The sequence below is a fragment of the Haplochromis burtoni genome, unplaced genomic scaffold, assembly GCF_018398535.1.
Source record: "Haplochromis burtoni strain Fernald_Lab_line unplaced genomic scaffold, NCSU_Asbu1 Contig_362, whole genome shotgun sequence".
Taxonomy (NCBI): domain Eukaryota; kingdom Metazoa; phylum Chordata; class Actinopteri; order Cichliformes; family Cichlidae; genus Haplochromis; species Haplochromis burtoni.
Window position 1 is genome coordinate 536,987 of NW_024582723.1, and position 24,164 is coordinate 561,150.

Genomic DNA, 24,164 nt, shown 5'->3' on the forward strand with positions numbered 1-24,164 from the left:
CAACGGCCTGATATCCACTTACGAGGACATTATACTGCTACTGTCCTATTGAAATTTAAAGCGAATGTCCTCTTATCTGGATCTCATTTTTCTCAGAAACAAAAATCAGGTAAAAAAATAAATAAATCATGTAATTCTTTGTTTTTACATTCATCAGATCCCAGTCAGCCCAAATAGCAAAGAGAGATTAAAAATGCATGCCGTGAAGAATTCGGGTCTTAGGAGGTTAAAGTGAGCAGGTACTCAACAGAACAATATAAAATGCACAGACTCTTCAGTCTACATCAATTTGGTGAATAATTTAAGTTTGTTTCCCTATTTAATGTGATTCCTTGCTATCGCCTATTTATTGTTACAGGTTTTTGTTTGTGTTTTCTTTTAGTTTTTCCCCCATTTAAATCATGATCAATATCACACATAAGCTGAAACTTTTATCTCTGACACAAATACGCTTCCTTAGATGTTATCTTATTGGAGAAGGAGCCAATCAGAAAGCAGTTTTGTAACTTCCCATGTCTTCTAAATGCAAACCACAGCGCCAGTGTAAACTAAGGTGTGTGTTAGTTAGGGGTGTGTGCCACAATGTTTGTCCTCATACTGTCATGTCGTTACATGGAACAGGAACCTTAGTTCACCATGCAATTGCTGGACTGTGTGTGTTTTTTCTTACTGAAAAGATCCTGACTTGGTTAATATCCTCTTCATCGCAGACAAATTTAGCTCTCCGTCTGGTGAGGCGTAGCTCCTCTATGCGCGGTGGCTTGACAAACACCACGTATGGTTTAAATTCAGACGTGTACACACGCTTTATTTTCTGTTGGAACAAAAGAGGATTAGATTAGTTGAAGACAGAAGGCAAGTATCTGTAATAAAATATGTTGTCTAAACAATACACATGTGTTTTCTGAAGACTGGGCCACAGCTTCAGATTCTGTTTGGCAGAAAAAAAACACAAAATCATAACTTTATCCAACTCCCATGATGTAAAGCTACTACTGTTACTTCAACTGTGGCAAAGTAATTACTTGTGAGAGCTTAGAAACTGTTGTTTTTTTCCTAGAAGAACCACTGTCTCGTGTGTCTCACCATCTCATGTGGAGCCGAGTAGAAATCTTACTTTAACTGTTCACTTATTTCCCATTTAACCAAGCAGAAACGTTGCTATCCGATATAAAACCGGATTAAAATGAGCAGTGTGACACAGCGTATAATTAAAAGGTTTGTCCAAAGGTCCAAAAGCTTTTACAAACCATCAAGGTCAAGGTCAAGTTTATTGGTATAGGACATTTAAAACAACCACGGTTGACCAAAGTGCTTCACAGGCTTTCAATAACAACAAACAAAATAATTACAAGATGTCTAGATTTAGCTCGACATGAAGGCCAGAGAGTAGAAATGAGTCCTGAGGAATGACTTGAATGTAGCAACTGTTTGGTCAGTTCTAATATGAAATAATAAGGCATTCCAGAGACTCAGGGACACAATTTGAGAGCTCTGTGTCCACTACTTTTAAAGGCTAAATCTCGGACTATTGAGGATAATCTGAGTAGAAGACCTCAGTGCTCTGACAGGAGTATGAGCATGAATAAGATCAGACAAAGACAGTAGTGCCAGCCCAATTAGAAACTTAAAAATGATCAATAAAATGTTACAATTAAACCTAAAGTTGACAGAACTCAAATGGAGTGAAGCTAAAATTGGAGTAATATGTTCATGTTTTTGTGTTCCATTTCTTTCCTACATACAAAGAATAACAATAATACAGTCAATACAATACAATAATAAGAGCATGTATGACTCTGAGTCATAAGAAAGGCAAGGCTGCACTTTGGCCAATAATCTCCGCTGGTAAAAGAAGCAGTTTTATCACAGAAATAATCTGTTTATCCAAGTTAAAAGAGCTGTCAACACCCAAGTTTTTAACAGATTGATAAATGAACGACCCATAAGCCCCTTTTCCATTAGTACCTACTCGGATTGACTCGGCACGGTTCGCCAGGGTTTTCAGGGCTTTCCAATAAGTCATAGTACCAGGTACTAAAATACTACCTGCTTGGCCGCAGTTAAAAGCAATCCAAGCAGGTACTAAAATGTGACGTCGTCAGACTGCCATGCTACCGATTGACTGGTCACTGGCATCACTTGATGAGTCACAAGAGTGTCTCATTCACAAAGATCAAAACTGCCATTTTTGAAACCAGGAAACGAGGGAAATGGCTACAAAAAACAACGCCCCGGCTCCCGAGTCCGACGAGAAGCAACAGAATACCAGGCATATTGTTGGCTCGACGTCCACTTTGGTTTAGCCTTCCGCATCGCATACTAATTACGTCACGGGATGCTCTGCAGTGTTGCTTTGACGACAACCACGACAACCATGGACATTAGATAGTACTGGATTGTAATGGAAAACCAGTCAATGCAAGTCAGGTCAATCCGAGCAGCGAGAGTAGTGAGAGAGCCAACACAGAGGAAACACAGTCCTACAGCTGCTCACCACAACCAAACATAACAATCTCTGTTTTCATTTCTGTTCATTAAAATTAAGAAAATTAATGTTTAAACAATTCTTTAAGGCAGTCGAACTAAACTTAATGAATTGGGGTCATTAGATTTCACAGGAAAAAAAAAATCAAGATGTTATCAGCAAAACAATGAAAGGATCGGTTAAATTTCTCAAAAAATAATAATAATTTTTAGCTCACTGACATGTGTAACCCAATAGGATTAGGGACAGGATAAAGTGTCAGTCTCTAAGGTTGACAGAAAGAACTGTAGAAAGAAATGACAAAAACTGCACTGCCTCAAATTCCCAAACATTTCCAAATGTTAACCTCAGAGTAAAAACATGTTAGCACTCTGGTTCAAAAACTGTTTTGGCCTGATCACTAATTTCCCCCTTTATGATAACTTTTTGTGGGATTATTATTTATTTATTTGTACCCCTTAGATGGCTCAAAGTTCATTTTTAAGTGGGGAATGATTATTTTTAAAAGAGGGGCAGTAAAAGCCTGCTTGGTGACCTTGTTTGGTGTTAGTGCCTATATGACCAAAGAATAATAAAGTTGTACTAGCAGTTTGCCCAAGTTATCCGTGTTTAGCAAATATCTGTTCTTGTGCAGTGTACCCATGCTGTCACTAAACTTGGTGGTGTTAACTGAAAACTTCCCTGCACCCCACCCTCGGTATAATTACATGTTCAAAATGTTCTGGCTCCCAGAAAACAAGCTGTGAATGTCAGGCTTCAAAGTGGGACTTCAAAGATCTACAGATGATGTCCTGTTGGATAATGCTCATCTCTTATATACAGTCTATGATTTTATCCCATTTTTCCCTCCACAAATTTGGACTGCCCTCATATCCTAAAGCTAACTTGGGGAAAAGTCCACACAGGAATGTTCTTCTTCTGATAGAAGCAGAGTACTCAGTCCTTATTTGTTGCTTTAAACTGCAGGGTTTAAAAAGTGAGGAGGCTCATGCTACTGCTCCACAGATCATGCAAAAAAGCAAGTACAGTGTGATCCCTCACTGGCTTCCCAACATAACTAAAATAAAAAACGAAACCCTTGTGGTGACACATGGGACTTGGAAACTTTACTTTTATTAATTCAACGTGAAAAGGCCACAGGACAAAAACCGAACTGTAAATTTCCATTTCTGAAAAAGGTGCTGGCTCACAATGAATGATTATTTAGTATGAAGAATCAGCGTGAACTGTTTATTAGGGACACATGACTTTTTGGATGGCACAATGCTTACACTGGGGTGAACATCCAGGAGGCAGACCTTGCCCTCTGCCATCACTCTGTGCACAGAGTCTAGACTCGTTCCATAGTAGTGACCTCTGTAACTCCCATACTCAATAAGCCTGGAGGCAGAAAGCATCAGGGACAGGAACAGACATGAAAACAATTAAAACGGCAGAGTAGACAGAGTGAGTGGACAAAATGCAAGCGAGATTATTTTAATACCATGGGAACACATGCTAATGGAGTACCTGTGACTCAGAATGAGCTCTTCAAACATGTGGACTGACACAAAATGATAATCCACACCTTCGCTTTCCTGCCTTTTCTTCTCCCGTGTGGTGTCTGTAAGAGAAGAGCACGGCAGGCGGGAGATGAAACGCATTTTAGCGTGCAGGAGATGACAGTCGAGGAACTCGAAAGCGTCTGTCTTACGGGGTACGGTGACGCCATAGCGGTCGGGGTCGGAGATCAGCAGCCTCCTCTTCAGTTCATTAACGCCAACGCCGCTGGGCCCTCGAGACAAATATCAAAACACAGTGTTCTCCATGTGGGTATTCATTCCAAGTATCACTAATGTGTACTAATGTTTTCCTCAACACAAGCCCAACATCAAATGACGCATCTGTCTTTACCATCAGAGAGGGAGCGACAGTCAGACAGAGCTCTGATTTCAGTCAGATTTTCAGCGTCTGTCTGCGCCCCCCCCATCGAACGTTTAACGCTCCTATACCCTCTGGAAAATACATAGGATTGCACTTAAATGTGACATCTGCAAAGCCACGCAGTATCAATGTCATTATAGTGTAGGATGCACAGGATGAAGCGCACACACAGACACACTCGCGCTGTAGCATCTGGGATTTTCTTCTAGAGCAGGTTTCGGCAGCCCCAGATTGCATCAGACTCTAATGGAGCTCTGTCTGAAAGTGGGATTCCTGACATACCTGCCTTTTCCATCACTGGGTTGCATGAGCTTGATGCATTACAAAATATCAGGTTTATGGACTCTCCGCTCTTACACTTCTAATGCGTTTCACAGCTGCCGCACAGAACCGGAGAGGAGCATCATCGGGCTTTGTGGACGCTTTCCTTTTCAAGAGTTACACGATCTGTGGGCGCTTTAAGTGGCTGGCAGTCACTTTCACCAACTTCCCTGGGGCATAGGGGTCTATTGTTTCATGCAAAGTGCATATGCAGTGCAAACTGAAAGGATATATTTCAAACCTGGTCAAACATCATCCAGCTGGTCCTGGTTTAGTGATCCAAGGTTTTGGTTTTCCCGTCTATAACTTTCATTGCCAATAAGCTATATATTCTTAATGATGACCTCCGGTCAATGAAGAACCCTCACAGCAGACAGTAAAACGTAATCCCGAGTCGGGGTTAGCTCCAACTCAATTAAAGAGGTCTAAATCTAAATCCAAGCTGTCTTAACTGTTCCAAGTTGATGATGGAGCACTTGGCTGACATTATGAGGGATCGTCTCCACCATCCATCTCTTTCTCTCCATTCTTTTATCTATTCTCTATCTGGTATTGTTTTTGCACCTCTTCAGCTCTTTGTGTTTCTCGCTTCTCTTTTCTTTATCGCTTTTTCCGTCTCTTCGCTTCTCGTCTGCCCTCCGTTCTCCTCAGTCACAGGCGACCTACAGTTGTATCGTAATATGACATTAAAAAGACCTTCAGCGGGGCTCAATCTAAAATTCCCTGGGGAGAGATAGAGCTCAGAAATACATAGAGCAGGCCTGCCGGGCTGGCAGAGAAGCAAATCTGAGGTGGGCCGCTAGGTAACTTAAGAGAGCACGGTATATTCTGACTTTGGGTTTTCTGACAGTGTTTACGTGTTTCTGATGGGAAAGGACTGTTCTTGCGCTCATGAGTAGGAACATAAATCTTCATTAACGCATTGCTTTTTCTTTTGATCAACAACATTTTCAATAATACCGTGCTTTACATAAATGGGACTCTGGCATTTCTGAAATTTTTGCAAGGGCTAAAAAAAGGGAAGCTACAGGATGATATAAAACAGAATATAACTGACTAATACACCTTAAACTGCACGGAAATATTTATGCTGTTATCTCCATCATCTCACTGGCACATATTTAACTCTCTCTCTTATTTTTTTTACAAGTTTATGGCTTTTTTTGATAAAATTACTCTCCACACAGCGTGGGTGTGTTCAGGGTGGATATTGCACACACAGAGATAAGTCTTGTACACCCAGGGGAATCAGCTGGATATTAATGTGCCAGTGAAAACTACAAAAAAAAAAAAAAACTATGACAGCATTTTTTTAAAAACTCATTGTTTTTCATCATCATTAAAAAATGCAATGCTTTTTGCTTTTTCTTTAAAGTAGCAAAAACTCCCTGTTGACTTTAATCATTTACTAAACATCATCTTAGAAAAAAAAAATCAGCAATCAGCCCAGAGGCTGTTTTGTCCAAGACAGGAATGTCAGTGAATCATATAAATCATAATCATATAGCCACTGCTCCCTAATCCTTTCTTTTCTATTCCACTAAGAAAAACATAATTTTCCTGCCTAGTTCATCATACAAGTGCTCGTCATAAAAATTACATTTGACAGAGATTTTAGTTTTTAATGAGGACTTGGATAGCTCTACAAAATCTGAATGAAATATTTTTTTGAGTTTTGACTCTCCTAACCCACCTAAGTGTGTCCAAATTCAGGGGCTCCATCCCTCAAAGGACACAAAGGAAGGTCGAGAAGGCCGGAAGTGAGTGGCTGATAAATTAGACCAGGGGTAGGCAACTCCAGGCCTCAAGGGCCGGTGTCCTGCAGGTTTTAGATATCACCCTGGGTCAACACACCTGAATCAAATGATTAGTTCAATACCAGGCCTCTGAAGAATTTCAAGACATGTTGAGGAGGTAATTTAGCCATTTGAATCAGCTCCTTTTTGGGTCAAGGACACATCTAAAACCTGCAGGACCTTGAGGCCTGGAGTTGCTCACCCCTGAATTGGACAAAATGTAACTTTCTAAGATTCTTTATTAATTTAATATTTGGAACAGTTGGATATTTAAATGCAATAAAACCCAATGCTGACTTTAAAAGTTTATCCCTGGACTGCTTTGCTTGGACAATCTGCCATTTTTCTTTTCCAAAAAATGTTTTACAACCACCAATGCACAATAAATCTTGGGATAGAGTGGGTTGAAAAGGATTCACCTGATGCATCCTTCAAATCCCAGGGAAAGGAGGACACATTTGTAGGCCTCGGCTGGAGGAGCCTTAGAATTTGGACAGCCTTCGTCGCCTTGCTTTGACGTAAGAAGCCATCAATTGTGGCCTTCAAAGGATGGAGCCTCATATCGCTCCCCTAAAACGTCTTAAAAATACCCCCCCATACACTTTTTTGTTTTCGTGATCATACATACCAACCAGGATGACCACTCGATGTCTGTCCTTTGGCTCCCTGTGGTAGGGGATCACCTCTATGTAGGTAGGTGGACAAATTGAGCTGTGTACCCCGGCGCTCCATCTCCTGAACCGAGCAGCTTCTTTGGCCCAGCTGCTCTTTCTACCGAGTCGGAAACTCCTTCTTAATCCAGCTGGCAAAGAGACACAGGGACTCTTCAGTAAGGTGTATAACTGGAAAGGTAGCTGTAGATATATGGCGGTCCTAAAAACTTGGGTTAGTTCATTTGAGGCAGGGCTACAAAGCCTCTGGTGTGTACAGTTATGTATATGTGCAAGCAAACCAACACGGCAACATTTGGAGCAATATTTCTCATCACGTTGAAAACATTAACTCTCAGTTTGGCTCCGTTATTAGTGTTAGCCACGTATTCTTGAGGGAAAGATCTGTCTTTAGGGCTTTTTTGGTGGAAGTGAATCATAACACTAAAGCTGTGCTTTATAAAATTAAAGAAGTAGCATAAAGGTTTTTATGGCTAAGTCTGTTGATCATACTGTTTCATCATCTGTGTGTTTCCTTTCATACACATCATTGAATCCATTGAATCCAAAATCTTCTAAAACATTTCTGTCGCTCCCTCTTTTTTTTTGCTTAAAGACGACAACATTACTAGTTATTTCTCAAGTCTGAAGAATTTTTATTTTGAGCACATTTTCACACATTAATAGTCAGCAGAGTTGCGTAAGCCTTGATCTAATCTAGGCTTAATTGACCTGCATCTGGATTTTGCTCTCGTTTTGGTAAAAAAGGCAAAGACCAGAACTCTTGTTTTATACAGTGGAAAGGGAAAAGCATTGAGAATTATTAAGGACAAGAGAAAACAATTCAAGAAACCATCTGGTGTCAACTGCTCTCCTGAGCAGCACACGTCTTATTTAAGAGACAATAATTCAGTCTGTCACGCGTCACTGCTGTCCTGTCTGAAATCCAGCCTCTGCCATGCGACTGTGGTCGGGCCGGGCTTGGCAGACTTGCTTTCTTTCATGATGTTAACTAAGTGATGGTGCCAAGCCCTCTCTGACGTCAACCATAATTTCACTTTGTAAGCATGTCTATCCATTTCCTCTCCAGGCTTCATTCTGAGAAACATACCAATATGATTTCAAGCTTTTGTTTACACTGGATTTAAAATGATGAGCTCTCTCAAATATGCGGGTTATACAAACTGTATAAAAAATAATTTTACAAAGCAAAAAAACAAATCTTGTTTCCTAAAATCAAATGCGCTCTGCACAAAGCCATCTTGTATTTGTCAGTCTTAAATCATTCTGGCAGGCAAATTATCATCAGTGACTGAAAATGCTCCCAGCCCCACATTTGTTGAGATACTAAAAGATATTTCAGATTTACTGATCAGTGTGATGTGACGGGAAAGGAGTGATAAGGCCGAGTAACAGGCCAGCGTACAACATGCTGTGAGCTGGGCCTGAGCCCTTCATGTCAATGTGGTCAGTGTAAAAGAGTTGTGTCTGTAGCATCACAGCCGTCCAACAATACAGTGAGATCATTAGGTGGCACTGAATGATTCAGTGTTAGCAATTAAGGAAACTGAATGACAGGACTGGCAGATTCCTGGTTTGGGACTTCTCCACTGAGGAACCATTTGTTTGTTTGTGACTCAAGAATAAAACATGGACTTAGCTTCCAGGTCAGAAAAACAAAGTCAATGCTGAAGTGCCTTAGATCTCCAACCACAGATGTTGCCATCTGGTGGCGATAGCTGTGGTTGGAGGTGGTTGGATGTAAAGGAAAACAGCTTTCTGTGTCAGTTACTCATTATGTGTCATGTTGAATATTAAATTAAGTCTGTTTTGTAAATTTTGGTCATTTGGTCATACCATATTTCATAATAAAAGATTATGAAAGCTGGTAACAACTTTCAATTCAGTTCAGTTCAATTCAACTTGACTTTTATAGCACCAAATCAAACAGTTAACTCAAGGCGCTTGTGACTGACAAGTAATAAACACACAAACTATGGTTAAAAATAGCTTTTTCCACATATTTATCATTTAACAAGAGAAAATATGACAAATGAAAAGCATCTCCATATATTTCAGAGCTTTTACTTCAGAGCAGAGATTACTGCTGCTGTTCGTACTATTTAAAAAGGCAGAGATTGGGCCTTTATCTGAGCCATGGTCTGAGTAACCCCTGCCTTTCTATTCTAAATGGTAAATGGACTGGTTCTTATAGAGCACTCTTCTACTCTACAGTGGCTTGCAGAAGTATTCGGCCCCTTTGAACTTTTCCACATTTTGTCACATTACAGCCACAAACATGAATTAATTTTATTGGAATTCCACGTGAAAGACCAACACAAAGTGGTGTACACGTGAGAAGTGGAACGAAAATCATACACGATTCCAAACATTTTTTACTAGAGACTGAAATTCTTGCCCATTCTTCTTTACAAAACAGCTCCAGCTCAGTCAGATTAGATGGACAGCGCTTGTGAACAGCAGTTTTCAGATCTTGCCACAGATTCTGGATTGGATTTAGATCTGGACTTTGACTGGGCCGTTCTGACACATGGATATGTTTTGTTTTAAACCATCCCATTGTTGCCCTGGCTTTATGTTTAGGGTCGTTGTCCTGCTGGAAGGTGAACCTCCGCCCCAGTCTCAAGTCTTTTGCAGACTCCCAGAGGTTTTCTTCCAAGATTGCCCTGTATTTGGCTCCATCTATTTTCCCATCAACTCCGACCAGCTTCCCTGTCCCTGCTGAAGAGAAGCCCCCCCAGAGCATGATGCTGCCACCACCATATTTGACAGTGGGGATGGTGTGTTCAGAGTGATGTGCAGTGATAGTTTTCCACCACACATAGCGTTTTGCATTGAGGACAAAAATTTCCATTTTGGTCTCATGTGACCAGAGCACCTTCTTCCACATGTTTGCTGTGTCCCCCACATGGCTTGTGGCAAACTGCAAACAGGACTTCTTATGGTTTTCTGTTAACAATGGCTTTCTTCTTGCCACTCTTCCATAAAGGCCAACTTTGTGCAGTGCACGACTAATAGTAAGAATAAAATGATAAACCAATATGAAGAAGTTGAAAATAATAGAATTTAATTGTAGAAAAATGATCCTTTTAGTTTGAGATTTAGTGGTATTGCTCATTGTTGAGTATATTGTTCTGTTTGTTTTGTTTTGTTTTGTTATGTGCAGAATATTGTCAGAGTGTAATTTTGGTTGCCTACTTGTATTATCACAGATAGGGGGCAGGTGTCAATAAGAATTTATTCTTCTTCCTGCTCCTTTTCATGCATGGAAACAGTGTTACTTTAATTGAAAGGAAGGTTGTGTATGGGAAATGAATTACTGCTGTACCATGTGTGAAACAAAAAATAAATAAATAAATAAATAGTTGTCGTATGGACAGATTCCCCCACCTGATCTGCAGCTCGTCCAGAGTCACCATGGGCCTCTTGGCTGCATTTCTGATCAGCGATCTCCTTGTTCGGCCTGTGAGTTTAGGTGGACGGCCTTGTCTTGGTAGGTTTACAGTTGTGCCATACTCCTTCCATTTCTGAATGATGGCTTGAACAGTACTCCGTGGGATGTTCAAGGCTTGGGAAATCTTTTTTGTAGCCTAAGCCTGCTTTAAATTTCTCAATAGCTTTATCCCTGACCTGTCTGGTGTGTTCTTTGGACTTCATGGTGTTGTTGCTCCCAATATTCTCTTAGACAACCTCTGAGGCCGTCATAGGGCAGTTGTGGAGCTGTTTTGCAAAGAAGAATGGGAAAGAAATTCAGTCTCTAGATGTGCAAAGCTGGTAGAGACATACCCTAAAAGACTGGCAGCTGTAATTGCAGCAAAAGGTGGTTCTACAAAGTATTGACTCAGGGGGCTGAATAATTACGCACACCCCACTTTGCAGTTATTTATTCATAAAAAATGTTTGGAATCATGTAAGATTTTCGTTCCACTTCTCACGTGTGCACCACTTTGTGTTGGTCTTTCACGTGGAATTCCAATAAAATTGATTCATGTTTGTGGCTGTAATGTGACAAAATGTGGAAAAGTTCAAGGGGGCCGAATACTTTTGCAAGCCACTGTATCTGAGCATCAAAGAGCTTTACACAACTAGCCTCATCTACCTACAAGCACTTTTTTCTCTGCTGTTTCTAAGTGCTTTCTATCTAACATTCACACACATTCATACTTCGATGGATGCATCGGGGAGCAGCATGGGGTTAGTATCCCGCCCAAGGATATTTGGCATGCAGACTGGGATCGAACCTTCCAGTTAGTAGGTGACTGGCTCTACCACCTGAGCTACAGCCAACCCCCTTACTATTGTTTTGTATATATTCCTCTTGACTGCTTATATTTCTTCTGCTTATAAGAAGCCAGAGTACCTGAAGAGAACCCATGCACACACTGGGGAGAACATGCACAGTAAACACCACACAGACTGGATTTGAACCCCCGGACCTTCTTGCTGTGAGTCATCAGTGCTAACCGTGATGCCACTTTATAATAGTTGTTTCAAAATAAGCTTTACTCACTGCCTTTGTGACAGAATCGGTTCAAGAAAATGTGCCATGGATCATTATTTTGCCATGACATACACACACGCAGTCAGACTCGAGTTAAATGGATACACAGTACTCTACTAACACCCTTTACAAAGCTCTTTAGTAAGTTGTATGACTACATATTTCAAAGTTGCAACACAGTACTGTTGTAATAGAATCTCTCTGCAGTCAGACAGACCCACCTGCCTACCTACCAAAATACCTCAGCTGCTTCTCTGATTGATGCATGCAGGATCTTGATGCATGCAGCACTAAGGATGTACATGCAAAATAAAGAGTCTGAAGCTCTGTCCTCAGGTGGAATCTGGCCTCAGATAAGATGAAATGCACATTATTAACTGTACACGACTCTTTGAATTGATATTGTGCAATATCTGTAATTACCTTTCCTTTTACAGACGAAAGGAGCCTTTTTACAATCAGCCACAAGTGCACTTCCCCATATGAACATCCTGCACTGCTCACATGCACACATGCAAATACACACAAGACATTATTTCCAATCCATGAGATCAAGACAAATGGGATAAACTGTGCAGCTGAAACCACATTTGCTGTTATATTCCTTTCCTCTAAATCTACAAACCACAGAACTACATCACCAAATGAACTGGTTTGTACGGCAAAATACAACTAGGGTCTCCTTTTTTGGTTTTTATTACAGAGTTTAAATATGTGTGTTTTTGTGATCGTTCAGGTTGAAATGCCCCTGAGTTATATTTTGGAGTAGCAGTCTGGCCCCTTTTCCATTAGTGGGATTTGAGTGGGACAAGTCAAACATCTTACCAACATGGATCCCTGTTATAGCTCTATAGTCTGCATCCTCCGTGACTGGAAAAACTGGAAGAGAGAGGAGAAAGGAAATCACAGATAAAAAAGGAGAACCATTAACAACCATTAACAAAGCTTTAATCTTCGAAATTAAAAGGTAAAGCACGCTCGAGTCGGCCAGTTTGGTTTTAGATGTTACATCTTAGGTACAAACAGAAAACCCCAAACCAAAACCCAAAACATACTCATTACATCATGACAATTATTCTGAAGGTAAGGTTTCGAAAACAAATGGTAACTGACAGTACCTTCCCCCTCCTCTATGACGCATGTGGACAAAACAATTGAAGTTAGTACAAGAGGAGGGTGGCCGGGGTCACCCTGACCATTAACCATGACCTTCAATAGCTTAATAGAAAACGTTTTATACTTTTCAGGTGTGGTGAATTTATGGGCCAAAGGGGTGCATCACCTGGTGGCTTGACTCTTTGAGGCTGGAACAGAGCTTTGGGTCGCTGTAGAGCGACTCTTCTGTAGTAAGCCAAAAAAAAAAAAAAAGGAAGGCAGAATGAAAGCAGGATAGGTGTGTCCATTCAGAGTTTTAAAGTCAAGTGACTTAAAAGCAGGAAAAAGACCTTTCATGCAGCTCCTTCGAGGGGATGAGCCCAGCTCCACCGTTGCTGTCCTCGAGGTGACAGGCCTGCCACCAGGTGTCATCCTCCATGCTAACAATCTGGAGGACGTCACCCCTTTTAAAGGTGAGTGCAGCGTCCTTGCATGGAATGCTAGGATCTTGATTGGGATCATAGTCAAACAGAGCTCGCACAAACAGCTGAGGAAAGAAAACTATGACATTATACAGCCTTCAAGCAGACAAACTGGTGAAAGGAAAACACACAATGCCTTTTTTCATTTATTTATTCACATTTCTGTTTTTCCACAGCAGCTTCACGAACTTCTGTATCCTGGCAATGGACTGCGCTGGTGTTTCTTCGCATATGTCGGTGTCAGTTTTGAGAAATGACCACAATCACTGAAAATAATTTGTCTTAATCCATTGCAAATGCTCTCTAGCTGCTCTAACAGTTTCCAGCGTGGACATACACTCTGTGTGGTGAAGATGGCCTACAATTAGTTCTAGCTAAGATTGTTGAACTTGAATTTTTCCACATAAGGTAGGGATTCATTGTTGATGTTAAATTGAGTCAGTACAGTTTAAACGTTTAAATGATAAAAAGCTGTAAGTTGTAATGACGTTAGCGTCTTATCCTTGACGGTCTGATCTGTGCTTACTTCTTGAGAACCCTGCAGCAGCAGTGACAGCATTGTGGCAGAAACACAAAATATAACCCAACACACGAGATATTGCTGATTTCATACATTTTTTTACTGAAACCAGGTGGACAGTTTTCTCCATGCAGCCGCATCGCATGCTAATGTCCATGCACAACGCACGCTAGCATGAGTGTTATGGTTAATGTTCTTTGTACCTTTTGCTTAGTTGTTGACATTTCTTCCCTGGAGTATGCAGGAATAATTTTGAACCTGACTTCATCCTTAGAGCGAGCCTGCACAAACACAGTGGCATGAAAGCAACAGTATGAGGTACCGCTTTCATATTTTTACACAAAACAGTCGAAACAAGGGGAACAAATTGCCTAGATCTGTGAAAATTTTAAACAATAAATTAAAACATTAAATAAATATGCATTTTTAAACCTTGATTATTGGCATACTTCTTTATTTTTTAGGCTTGCACAATCACCAAAGTACTTTTGTATTATTTTAGCTAGCTACATCATTTCTAGCTGTTAAGCTAAGCTAGCTATTGCTCAAAGTAGCAACAGATAAACATTTTGTTTTTGGTTTGTTTTTTTACTGACAAATAAATCTCACTTTAAATTGAAAGTAGGAAAAAATGGATTTGAAGATAGAGCCTCCGATGAAGACTGTAAACAGTCTGAGAGAAATCAAAATATTAGCAGCATGATGTGATAGCATTTGATGTTTTCTCCGTTTTTTCTCATGTTTTTACCTTAAGTAAGATTTATAGAGTTATGGCTACTCAGATTTTTTTCATTACATGTTACAATATACTTCTAGCCTTGATCCTACAAAATTTTACCTTAAAGAAAAGTTTAAAAAAAAAGTGGTTAGCTTGTGATATTGCTCTTTACTCTAACCTAAATTTATTGCTCTTGTATTGAATTAGGTGTCACAAGTTGGCCTTAACACTTTGCACATGACTGGGTAGCAATTTATTGCAAATAGCCTGTGTTGTTTATGTTTTTGGAATCAAATTTTCAAAGATTTACATCATGATCGCTTGTATTTTCATTAGACTGAATATTTGAGTTTGGTTGGACCCCATAAGATTATCTGCTTTTTAGTGGGCTGTTGAACTGGCCGGAATGGCAGGATGATGGCACATGATGTTTTAGCTAACTGTCAGCCGAGTCCTCTTCATTTGATAGCGCAGGTGTTAACACATTTGGCTAACAGAGCAAAGAGTTCCAGTTCACAAACCCAGCCTTGTGTTAGGCAAGTAACACGCTACTGTAATCTGTTCAAAACCAAAAAATGTGGTCAACCTTACAGAAATATTGTAATTAGGTAAACAATAATTTTTTTACAGAAGTGAAAGTTTAAGTAAAGTGGAAAGGTTTATTGGTTTTGGTGGCTTAATGAGAAAAAACATGTGAGACTAACCAGCAGAGGAAGGATTTCCTTTGGCTTCCTGTGCTCTAGTGGGACTCCATTCACCTCTTTCAGCTCATCGCCTTCATGGATGAGGCCTTCAAAGCATTGGAGATTAATATGGAAACCTGTACCTCATGCTTTTCTTTAAAACATGGAAATGTACAATCACAGCATTTCTGCAACCTAATGTAAGCGAGGATGAAAGAAAGCATATTTGCAATCAAGAGTCTATCAGCTTACCGCTTTTGTCAGCTGCGCCTCCTCTCATGATCCTCGCCACAACAATAGCCCCGGTGGATGTATCCCTCTTAACTGTTGCTCCCTTAAGGACAGTGATTAGTGAATGAATGGACAAGCATACGAGCAGATGCAGAGAGGCAAAGAGGTCAAACGATGGCGAGTGAAAGTAACATGTTGAATTTATTAGGGCCTAGACAAGCTTCTTATTTAAAGTCCCCTGATTCCAAGGAAGGTTATTTGTATCAAGACAGGCCCATTTAGGCGGCTGCCTTCATGTAACACACAAAGCGCTGGAAAAGGTTATTCAAATCAGCATTATTTTCAACAGATGTTATTGATGTGGAGCAAATCGCAATGGAAAGAGCATCTTATGTAGCTGACTACAATCAGCTCATGCTCGGGTGTAACCCTGTTGTCTGGAAAACATGTTGGATTGATCAAAGAGGCTATGTCAGAAAAAGGTCAGTCCCCTTCCAATCTAATTTTGGGATCAATACAAAAGTATGTTCTCCATTATTGGTCCGAAGAGCCTTTTGGAAGCTCAATCACCAACACAGGAGTACACACACACACAAAAGCAAAAATGTCCGTCATTAAGTAAATTACATTCATATTTATCCTGAAAACATATTTAAATTAAACCCATCGCTGGGATTTCTGCGCTGTTTGTTTGTCTTTTGCTTAGTGAGATATCTCAGAAAGCTGCCATTAGAATTCACTGACATCTGTTGGAAAGTAAAGCAACAATACGAAATAATAGAAAAGCCTGGTTTTGTGATGTAGATCCAGGATTTTTCAAAAGAAATTTTCACTTTGCATTTGAGGACATTTCTTCTATTTTCTAATAAACTACTGGGCGTACTTGAATGGGGGAAAACCCTGCCATATGAACCCCACTGCTATCAATCACTGACTTTATGGAGATTTTGATCCAGAAGCAACTGAAAAAACTGATTATAATAACAAATTTAGAGGATTTGTGGCATTGGCAGAGGTATGCACGCTTTGTAGTTTTACTGGTTTCCTGCCCCGTTTCACTTGATCCAGGAAATATCAAAAAAAAAAAAACCTGACAATGGCTGAATGTTGAATACGGGGAATCATTCCGATATGATCGAGAAAATAAGCTTTGATTAAAGACCTCGAAACTAGTTGATCTTCATCAGTAACAATCATTCTAAACGAGCAGAACAGCTTTAAAATGCCATTAAGAGGGGTTTTTTTTTTTTTGCTGTTTATACACACAAGTTTTGCACACCATACACATCTGCACAACAATGCTGGAACCGTGCCGCTCGTCTCTGCAGATATATGGCAAAAGAGATGTGGAAGAATTGACTCTGTAAATTTTGAGCTGAGGAAAGCTGCCTTATGTTTCAGCCTAGAGGCAAATGTGATCCTGTCAAAGGCTTTCGTCCCGCTACACCTTGGCATACGCCGCTTTAGCAGTCACGCTGTTCAGCAACACAGCATGAATTCAGTCCCTGGAGAAAACTTCAACCTATTAGATGTGCTCATTGCGCTGGATTGTCCGTGTGTGTCAGTTAATGTGGCTGGACAAATTGCGCATTTTTAGGCACAGTCGCCTTGTTACATGGTAGCTTTGACCTAAATGTTTGCATTTCTCTATGTTTTGCGTGAGGTCTGAGACCAGGCAGGCCGTATTAGAGACAAGCTGGCACGCAGCACAGACAGAAGGAATTCATTTTCTCGGCATGACGTTTTTGTAACCGGCCTCTGGCCTCTGTCACTGGAAATTAGTTGTATCAAATGTGTTTATTTGTTTCGCTGCTAAGAGTTAAATGAAGATTCACATAACCGCTGCATCGTGGCTCTCTCTCTGTCGGTTTCTTTTTTAAAACCGGACCTTTGAGCAGACTGTACTGACCAGAGGCTCTTTGGTTTTGACCAAACTGACAATTTTGACCGAATCCTCCTCGTCCTCCAGTGCGTCATCAGGTATGGGTGGCAGAACAGGCTCAAAGTCTCTCTGAGCTACAGCGTCATGGACATGCAGGAGACTCTGCAAAAGGAATAGAAAAAACAGTCAAGATGGTGTTCAGCTTTGAGTTATGTCACTTTGCATTCTGGGATCTTGGAAATACACTGGGCTGAGTCCAATCAATCTGACATGCACCGAAAAGAAATACTCCTCTGTAAGTGTCCCAGGCCATACATACTCTGAACATAATGAGGCATGCAGGCTGTCAAGCTGCTGTCAGATTCAGCCTGTGCACAAATGCTGGAGGTGTCATTGGAAAACTTGTCCAGTTTGAATTTAGGTAGGCAGTAGAACTGCTGTCCCCACTATCCCCAGTGTCCCTAATGTCACCAGCTTACACGTTTAGATCATCTGTTAGGTAAAGCGTAGTCTTAGAAAGGTTGACAGCCAAGCTTCGCCCCGAATACACTTATCTAATCCAGAGGCAGCAGTTTCCTCCTGGAATATCAGCCTGATTTAGTTTGGAATGTACCACCAGCCTGTGGGCCACCTGAAAGCAGCTCCCCCTCATCACTAACACTGACTCTGCCTGCAGCCATCTGGCTCAGCTCAAACATCGCGCATCTTATAAAGGATCACTTCCCAGCGAATAGATCTTTGACTTGCTATCAATACCCAGGCAGTTCATTTAAATTATTTTTGATATGGTTGCTTTGGCAGTGTGAAATCCCCGGTTTTGTTTGCTGAAAAGCAACACACAGCATAAATGTTAATCCCTCTCTCTGCGAGCCTGTGCAAAATGCAGTTCCAAACAAGAAGGTCATTTACTGTAATATGAAAGAATGAGAAGAGGGGGGGAACATGTGCTCATCAACTTAATTTTAATAATCAGCCAATCCATCTGTCAGTTAGTCTACTTGTTATCCGCATATCCATCAACAGTTACTCTGCTCAAAAGCTGCCAATGAGTGAGCAACGTGTCTCTGGCCACTTTCACAGACAGGTTTTAAAAAAACAAACATTCATTTACAGGATATTATACCCAGTGTCTCTTATAAGTATGTGCGAGCCCGTGCACTGTGGCCAAGAACAAACAGGTCATTAGGGCTGTTCAAACAAACCTGTTAGTTGTCGGCTGGCTTCTGCTCCTCATTAGGAAAAGCCACAACTTCTGCAGTTCACTGGAAAACCATATGCGCTGTGTACGTATGCTACGTGTATGTGTATGTGCATCTGAAAAATGACTGTCAGCAGATCCGAAAGAAGGAACTGTGCGTTTGAAGAGTGTGGACCACTATATGAGTGCACACTAATAAACATAACTCGGGAGTAGATTAGCTTCAGTGCTAGTGTGGTTAATAGATGTCAGCACCTCTCAGCTGCAGAATGATGAGGTGTAATCAGTTTAAATGAACTTTACGGTCAGATTAATTCGCCACTTAGAGTGACTCATATAAGAGTGGATTGTAGGAAACATATACTGTAAGTCGTTTAATGTATATGTGTGCTTGTAGCATGAACGGAGATTGAGCTGTCAGCTACAATTTTAATGTCAACTATCTTGGAAAAAATTACTGAGAAGTACACAATTACTTTTCATTGTTGCCATTGAATTTTTGGTGCTGGAGAGCTGAGACAGAAGTGAACAAAGCAACACGTTTTTTTGGCTGCTTTTTCATTTCGTCTCATATCTCATATTTCATCATCATATCTGAAAATCCTTGTGGAAGAAACATGCACCCTTTCGCAGTTCAAGTAATGTTTGTGTTTAGCAAAAAGAGTCAGTTCCTTGAATACTTAGATAAGACTGAAGCCTCTTTTCTATCGCTCTTGAAAATAGCAAGAAGCTGTGAATTGCTAACATAAGATAAAAACTGTAAACGGGGAAAAATAAGAAACTATTCTAATGAATATTTGTTCTATTTTTTGTGTCGGTTTTTTCTAATAAAACAAGTTAGCTGCATCTCCAATTAGATCACTCTTTGCCTTCTTGCTAAGCTAAGCTAACTGGCTGTTAAAAGACAGGCATGAGGGCAGTATTGATTTTCTGATCTATCTCTCAGCAGCAAAGTGTAAAGTCATCAGCAGCTAAAGATTTCCATGTTTCATATTGGGTGTGCTGGGTAAATATGAAATCTTGTCTCTTGTTACGACATTTGCAACAATTGCAGCTTTAGAGCTTTAGAGCAAGACAAACCAGGAAGTATTAAAACAGGTCCAGTGGCTGGGCTCCTGATGGCTCACTGCAAATCACAGACGTCCATACCACATGAAATTCTTTACAATGCATCCTAAAAATGGAGCTTTACTTACCGTATATAGCACTTTTATACTCAAAGCACTGCATATTAGAAGCCACATCCACCACTATACACACCTTTCATGCTGTTCGCTAAGTGCCTGGCTAGGAGATGAGGGGACTAACATTAGTATAACCAGGAAAGGAAAAAGCCAAATAGAGTGAGTTGTGAGAAAATAATATTTCATTAAGGACTCGACTCACAGAGTCTGCTGCAGTGCTATTTCAGCCAAACAAAAGGACCACAAGCTAAAATATCCTGAAAAGTAAAGGAGATGTTTAACCAAGTCAAAGGGAAAACACTTCTGCTACAGGCAAACACTTGCTACTTACTGGTTGCTTAAAGACTCATCTTATCTCATCTCATCCTCAGGCAAACCATTCAAAGCTGTCCCACTCACTGACAGAGCAGCTCTTCACCAGCTTATATACTGGCTGACTGCTGAATGTGCACTGGCATAGTGTTACAGGCCTTTAACCAATTCTGAAAAAGTCAGAATGCCATGTAAAACGTAAATAAATGTAAATAAAACAGATTGCAATGATTTTTTTTACAATATAGCGTAGAAAACATAAGAAATGTTTAAACTATCAAAATGACAACACCAGAAGCACGTGGGATCATATATTGATTTCTGTCTGTTTTCCTTTTATTTATTTTATGTTTGTGTACACTTATAAATGGTAAATGGCCTGTATTTGTATAGCGCTTTACTAGTCCCTAAGGACCCCAAAGCACTTTACACAACCTGTCATCCACACATTCACACACTGGTGATGGCAAGCTACATCGTAGCCACAGCCACCCTGTGGGACACTGACAGAGGCGAGGCTGCCAAACACTGGCGCCACCGGGCCCTCTGACCACCACCAGTAGGCAACGGGTGAAGTGTCTTACCCAAGGACACAACGACCGAGACTGTCCAAGCCGGGGCTCAAACCGGCAACCTTCTGATTACAAGGCGAACTCCCAACTCTTGAGCCATGATCGCCCCCAAGAGTTGGGAGTTACCTTATACTACTACTACCTTCAAGGTAATTTAAAAGTCTACTGATAAATTTCGCTAAAGCGTTTCTATTAAAATAATCATTGCTGAGTAGTCTCCTCCTCTGTGATTTAGAAGAACAGGAAGTGGTGAGTGGGAGGGACAAGAGAGAACGATAACGCGGCAGATTTTTTAAGCTCTTTAATTTTTCTACTGCTAGTTTTACAAGGTGTACACGGTAAAATTGTGCTAGTTAACTTTAAGTTCTTGTACACCTTGTTAAAAGAAGGTCCGAGATGGATGTCATATGTACTAGTGAAATGATTTTGTTTGTTTTTTTGATTGTGACAGGGGCGCACCAAGAGGGGTCAGGGGGGCCACTGGCCACCGCTCAACTTTAATAGCTGGAAATTAACTAGGCATATAATTATTTTCCCCCCTCTTTTTTTGCCATATTTTTCAAGTAACCTATATTTCCCAACAGCATAACAAAACTGGAAATTCTGTTTTTAGTGTGCCACCCCAATATTTTAAGTGCCCCCCATATGAAATAATTCTGGAGGTGCTCCTGGATTGTGAGAGAAATATAAATGGAATTGTGGACATCAGTACGAAGCGTGGATGCTGTTGACCAGAGTAGATACAATGACATTTTATATACAGGCATTGCATGGGCTCAGAATGCTTCAGAAATCATTGCCTGTAAACACAGTTCACTATGCCATCCATAAATGCAGGTTAAAGCTCTATCGGGTACTTTTGAAAAGGACCGAAGAAAAGAGGAAAACCTTTCTGTGGTCAGACGGTTCAAAATTCTTCTGGACTACAGAGGAGAGGGACTATCTGGCTTGTTATCAGCTCTCAGTTCAAAAGCCTGCATCTCTGGTATGGAATTGGAAGCTTGCACCATGAATGCTGAAAGGTTTTAGAACAACATATACTCTCATCCAAGACAATGCTAGAATATTATCACTATCAGACAGGAATGGGACAGCATTCCCCTCGCAAAAACCCAGCAGCTTGTCTCCTCAGTTCCCAGGTATTTACAGACTGTAGTTAAAAGAAGATGAAGTGTTTCACAGTGGTAAACTTGTCCCTGGGAAACCTTTTTGAGACACATTGCTTCCATCAAAATCAAATTGAGCTAATATTTTTCTTAAAATGGTGCATTATCTCTGCTGTGTTTTCTGTGTTCTGCTGAAAATAAAAAATATGGGATCAACATGTTGATGACACGCTTTACCTCTGTATATATATTATATATATTTTTAGCAAAGGTAATATATATATATATATATATATATATATATATATATATATATATATATATATATATATATATATATGTTTTTTTTTTTTTTTTTTTATATATATATGTATATAAATTCCCTTTGCTAAAAATGCTATATAACTGGCCCAGGAGAGGGGAAGCTTTAGCTTGACACATGTGAAGTTACAGTAACATGTCACTGTGGAAGGAAATATTTTTACCTGAAAGTGGGGTTTGGAAATGAGGGCAAGCAGCTCTTTGACTTCCTCCCTCCAACCCTGGTATATGAGCTCCTCTGCCAACTGGAACAGGGAAGAAGGGAGAGGTCGGATGTTTATAATTAGAGGTACTCTTTTTATGTTAAGGCTTTTGTGACGTTTTCAGGTAGGGAAACAAGCAAAAACGCATAAAAGGTTCATGAAATTTATATCTGCCGGACACAACGTCAGTGCTGTCGTCATTTCAGACACTTTCCTAAAACCCTGTTTGCCTCACGGGGAGTTTTCTCATCCTGGTGTGAGCCATTTGTCTGTTTCCTGTTTTAGCTTTGCGTCTCGAGTCACTGTCGGAAAAAAAAGAGAACACTTCTGAATGTTCAAGGCTACACGACAGCTGTGGTGACAGCTAAAACAGAGCAGCCTTGACCGTCGGCAGCAAGTGGAGAGGCGGCGAGTGACTGTGTGCAGTCGCCCGTCTTGTCAGGCATATTACTGTAATGACTTCTACTGCTTCAAGATGTCGAGGCACACTCCAGAGACACAATGCATGAAGGTCATTAGTTTCCACTGTGAGCAAACAGAAGCCTCTCTGAGGGGAAACAGAACCTCGGTTTGGCCCTTGCAGTAGGTCCTGATGATTTAAGCCAGGCAGAGAGTGGCTGTCGTACTGAATCTGAAGCAAGGGGACTGAAGGGAGGGAGCTGAAGTGGGGGAGTGTAGCAGAGAGACAGAATGGAAACATGGCAGATATTACAGTATATGGATATGAAAAAAAGAAGAAATGGAAGGAAAAGAGAACAAGAAAAGGGGTGGAGAGGTAAAGATAATGGAAGGGAGGGAATGTTTAGGGGTGGAGAGAAGAATATATGGAAGGGAAAAGGGTTAAAAAAAATTCAATTTGGACATTGTCCAGGACAAAGGTGGTGAAATCAGAAATAAAGGTGGGGGTTAATCGAAATATACAAATTAGTCATGGGGATGGATGAAAATGAAAGAAAGACGGGATGGTAACAGGAGTGAGGATGACGCACATCTGTCTGTCACGTCAGCCTAAATCTGAAATTAACTGTTTTCCTGAAACATTAGATGGAATGATTTCCGCGGCTCCCGCTTGGTGCTCAGTCTTCAATGATCTAACTCTTGGCTCATGAGTTAAGAAAGAAAAACTCCTTTAAAACAGCCTTTTCAAACGATGATATCTAAGGTGACAGCGCTTGAGACAACATTTCATAATTGAGCACACATAAGAAGAAATCCTCTTTGTGACAGGAAAGTGAGAGAAGACCATTGGTGAGATAACCTCCCCCCAGAACTGTTCCCTCTTCTGTCAAGCTGTCATCCTCGGCAGTGTGTCTATCTGCAAAAGATGTTTGGAGACGGTCACTTACACTTGAGGCCAGATTCGCCGCGTGCTCCTGGACGGGGACGGGGCTTCGCTTCTCAAAACGCTTCAGTTGCTCGTGAACCTGGCAAGTAAGGAGAGGATCATGCAAGAGCTTTTCTCTGCAGTAAAGGGGAACTTTAACTATTACTAGTTACTTATCAATAACTACTAATACTACTGCTGTGAAAACAACTGGCTACTAATATAGATTTAAAGAAATTTAAAAAATCCCAAAGTACTTTAAATATAAACCTTTAATACAGCACACAGCTGTAGTGAATCTGTGATATGGTTTTATTGTTTTTGAGACTGGTGGAAAATATAGTACACTGTTGCACTTGCTGTAAAAAAATACAGGACACCGTTCTTTTTACAGTTAAATCCTGTAAATGCTGACGCCTTTAAGGGAAAAAATGATTAAGAGCAACTGCTGAACTAAGGCCACCATGAGACTCCTGTTGCCCTGAATCACTTCCAGAACAGCCCCCGACCAGATTTTATTTATGTAACAACATTTCATGGAAAGTTTACATGTAATTAAATTAGTTAAACTCAGCATCGAATTTGTGTGTGTGTGTGTGTGTGTGTGTGTGTGTGTGTGTGTGTGTGTGTGTG

General features: G+C 40.6%; 1 protein-coding gene across 2 annotated transcripts in view; it reads right to left on the minus strand.

Moving 5' to 3' along the window:
* The window catches only part of LOC102313714 (MAGUK p55 subfamily member 7), a 30,814-nt gene that overhangs the window by 4,756 nt on the left and 1,894 nt on the right, over positions 1-24,164 (minus strand). Inside the window, exons 4-18 of one of the 2 annotated variants that reach the window (XM_005943224.2) lie at positions 23,554-23,631; positions 22,169-22,249; positions 17,339-17,473; positions 15,451-15,532; positions 15,220-15,305; positions 14,001-14,078; positions 13,146-13,342; positions 12,983-13,041; positions 12,819-12,830; positions 12,526-12,579; positions 7,157-7,330; positions 4,182-4,262; positions 3,998-4,091; positions 3,760-3,868; positions 671-814 (exon numbers count right to left, since the gene is read on the minus strand). In XM_005943224.2, the coding sequence (XP_005943286.1) occupies positions 671-814; positions 3,760-3,868; positions 3,998-4,091; positions 4,182-4,262; positions 7,157-7,330; positions 12,526-12,579; positions 12,819-12,830; positions 12,983-13,041; positions 13,146-13,342; positions 14,001-14,078; positions 15,220-15,305; positions 15,451-15,532; positions 17,339-17,473; positions 22,169-22,249; positions 23,554-23,631 (1,464 nt within the window). The remainder of the gene's footprint in view (positions 1-670; positions 815-3,759; positions 3,869-3,997; positions 4,092-4,181; positions 4,263-7,156; positions 7,331-12,525; positions 12,580-12,818; positions 12,831-12,982; positions 13,042-13,145; positions 13,343-14,000; positions 14,079-15,219; positions 15,306-15,450; positions 15,533-17,338; positions 17,474-22,168; positions 22,250-23,553; positions 23,632-24,164) is intronic. The other variant, XM_005943225.2, reaches the window with a different exon arrangement.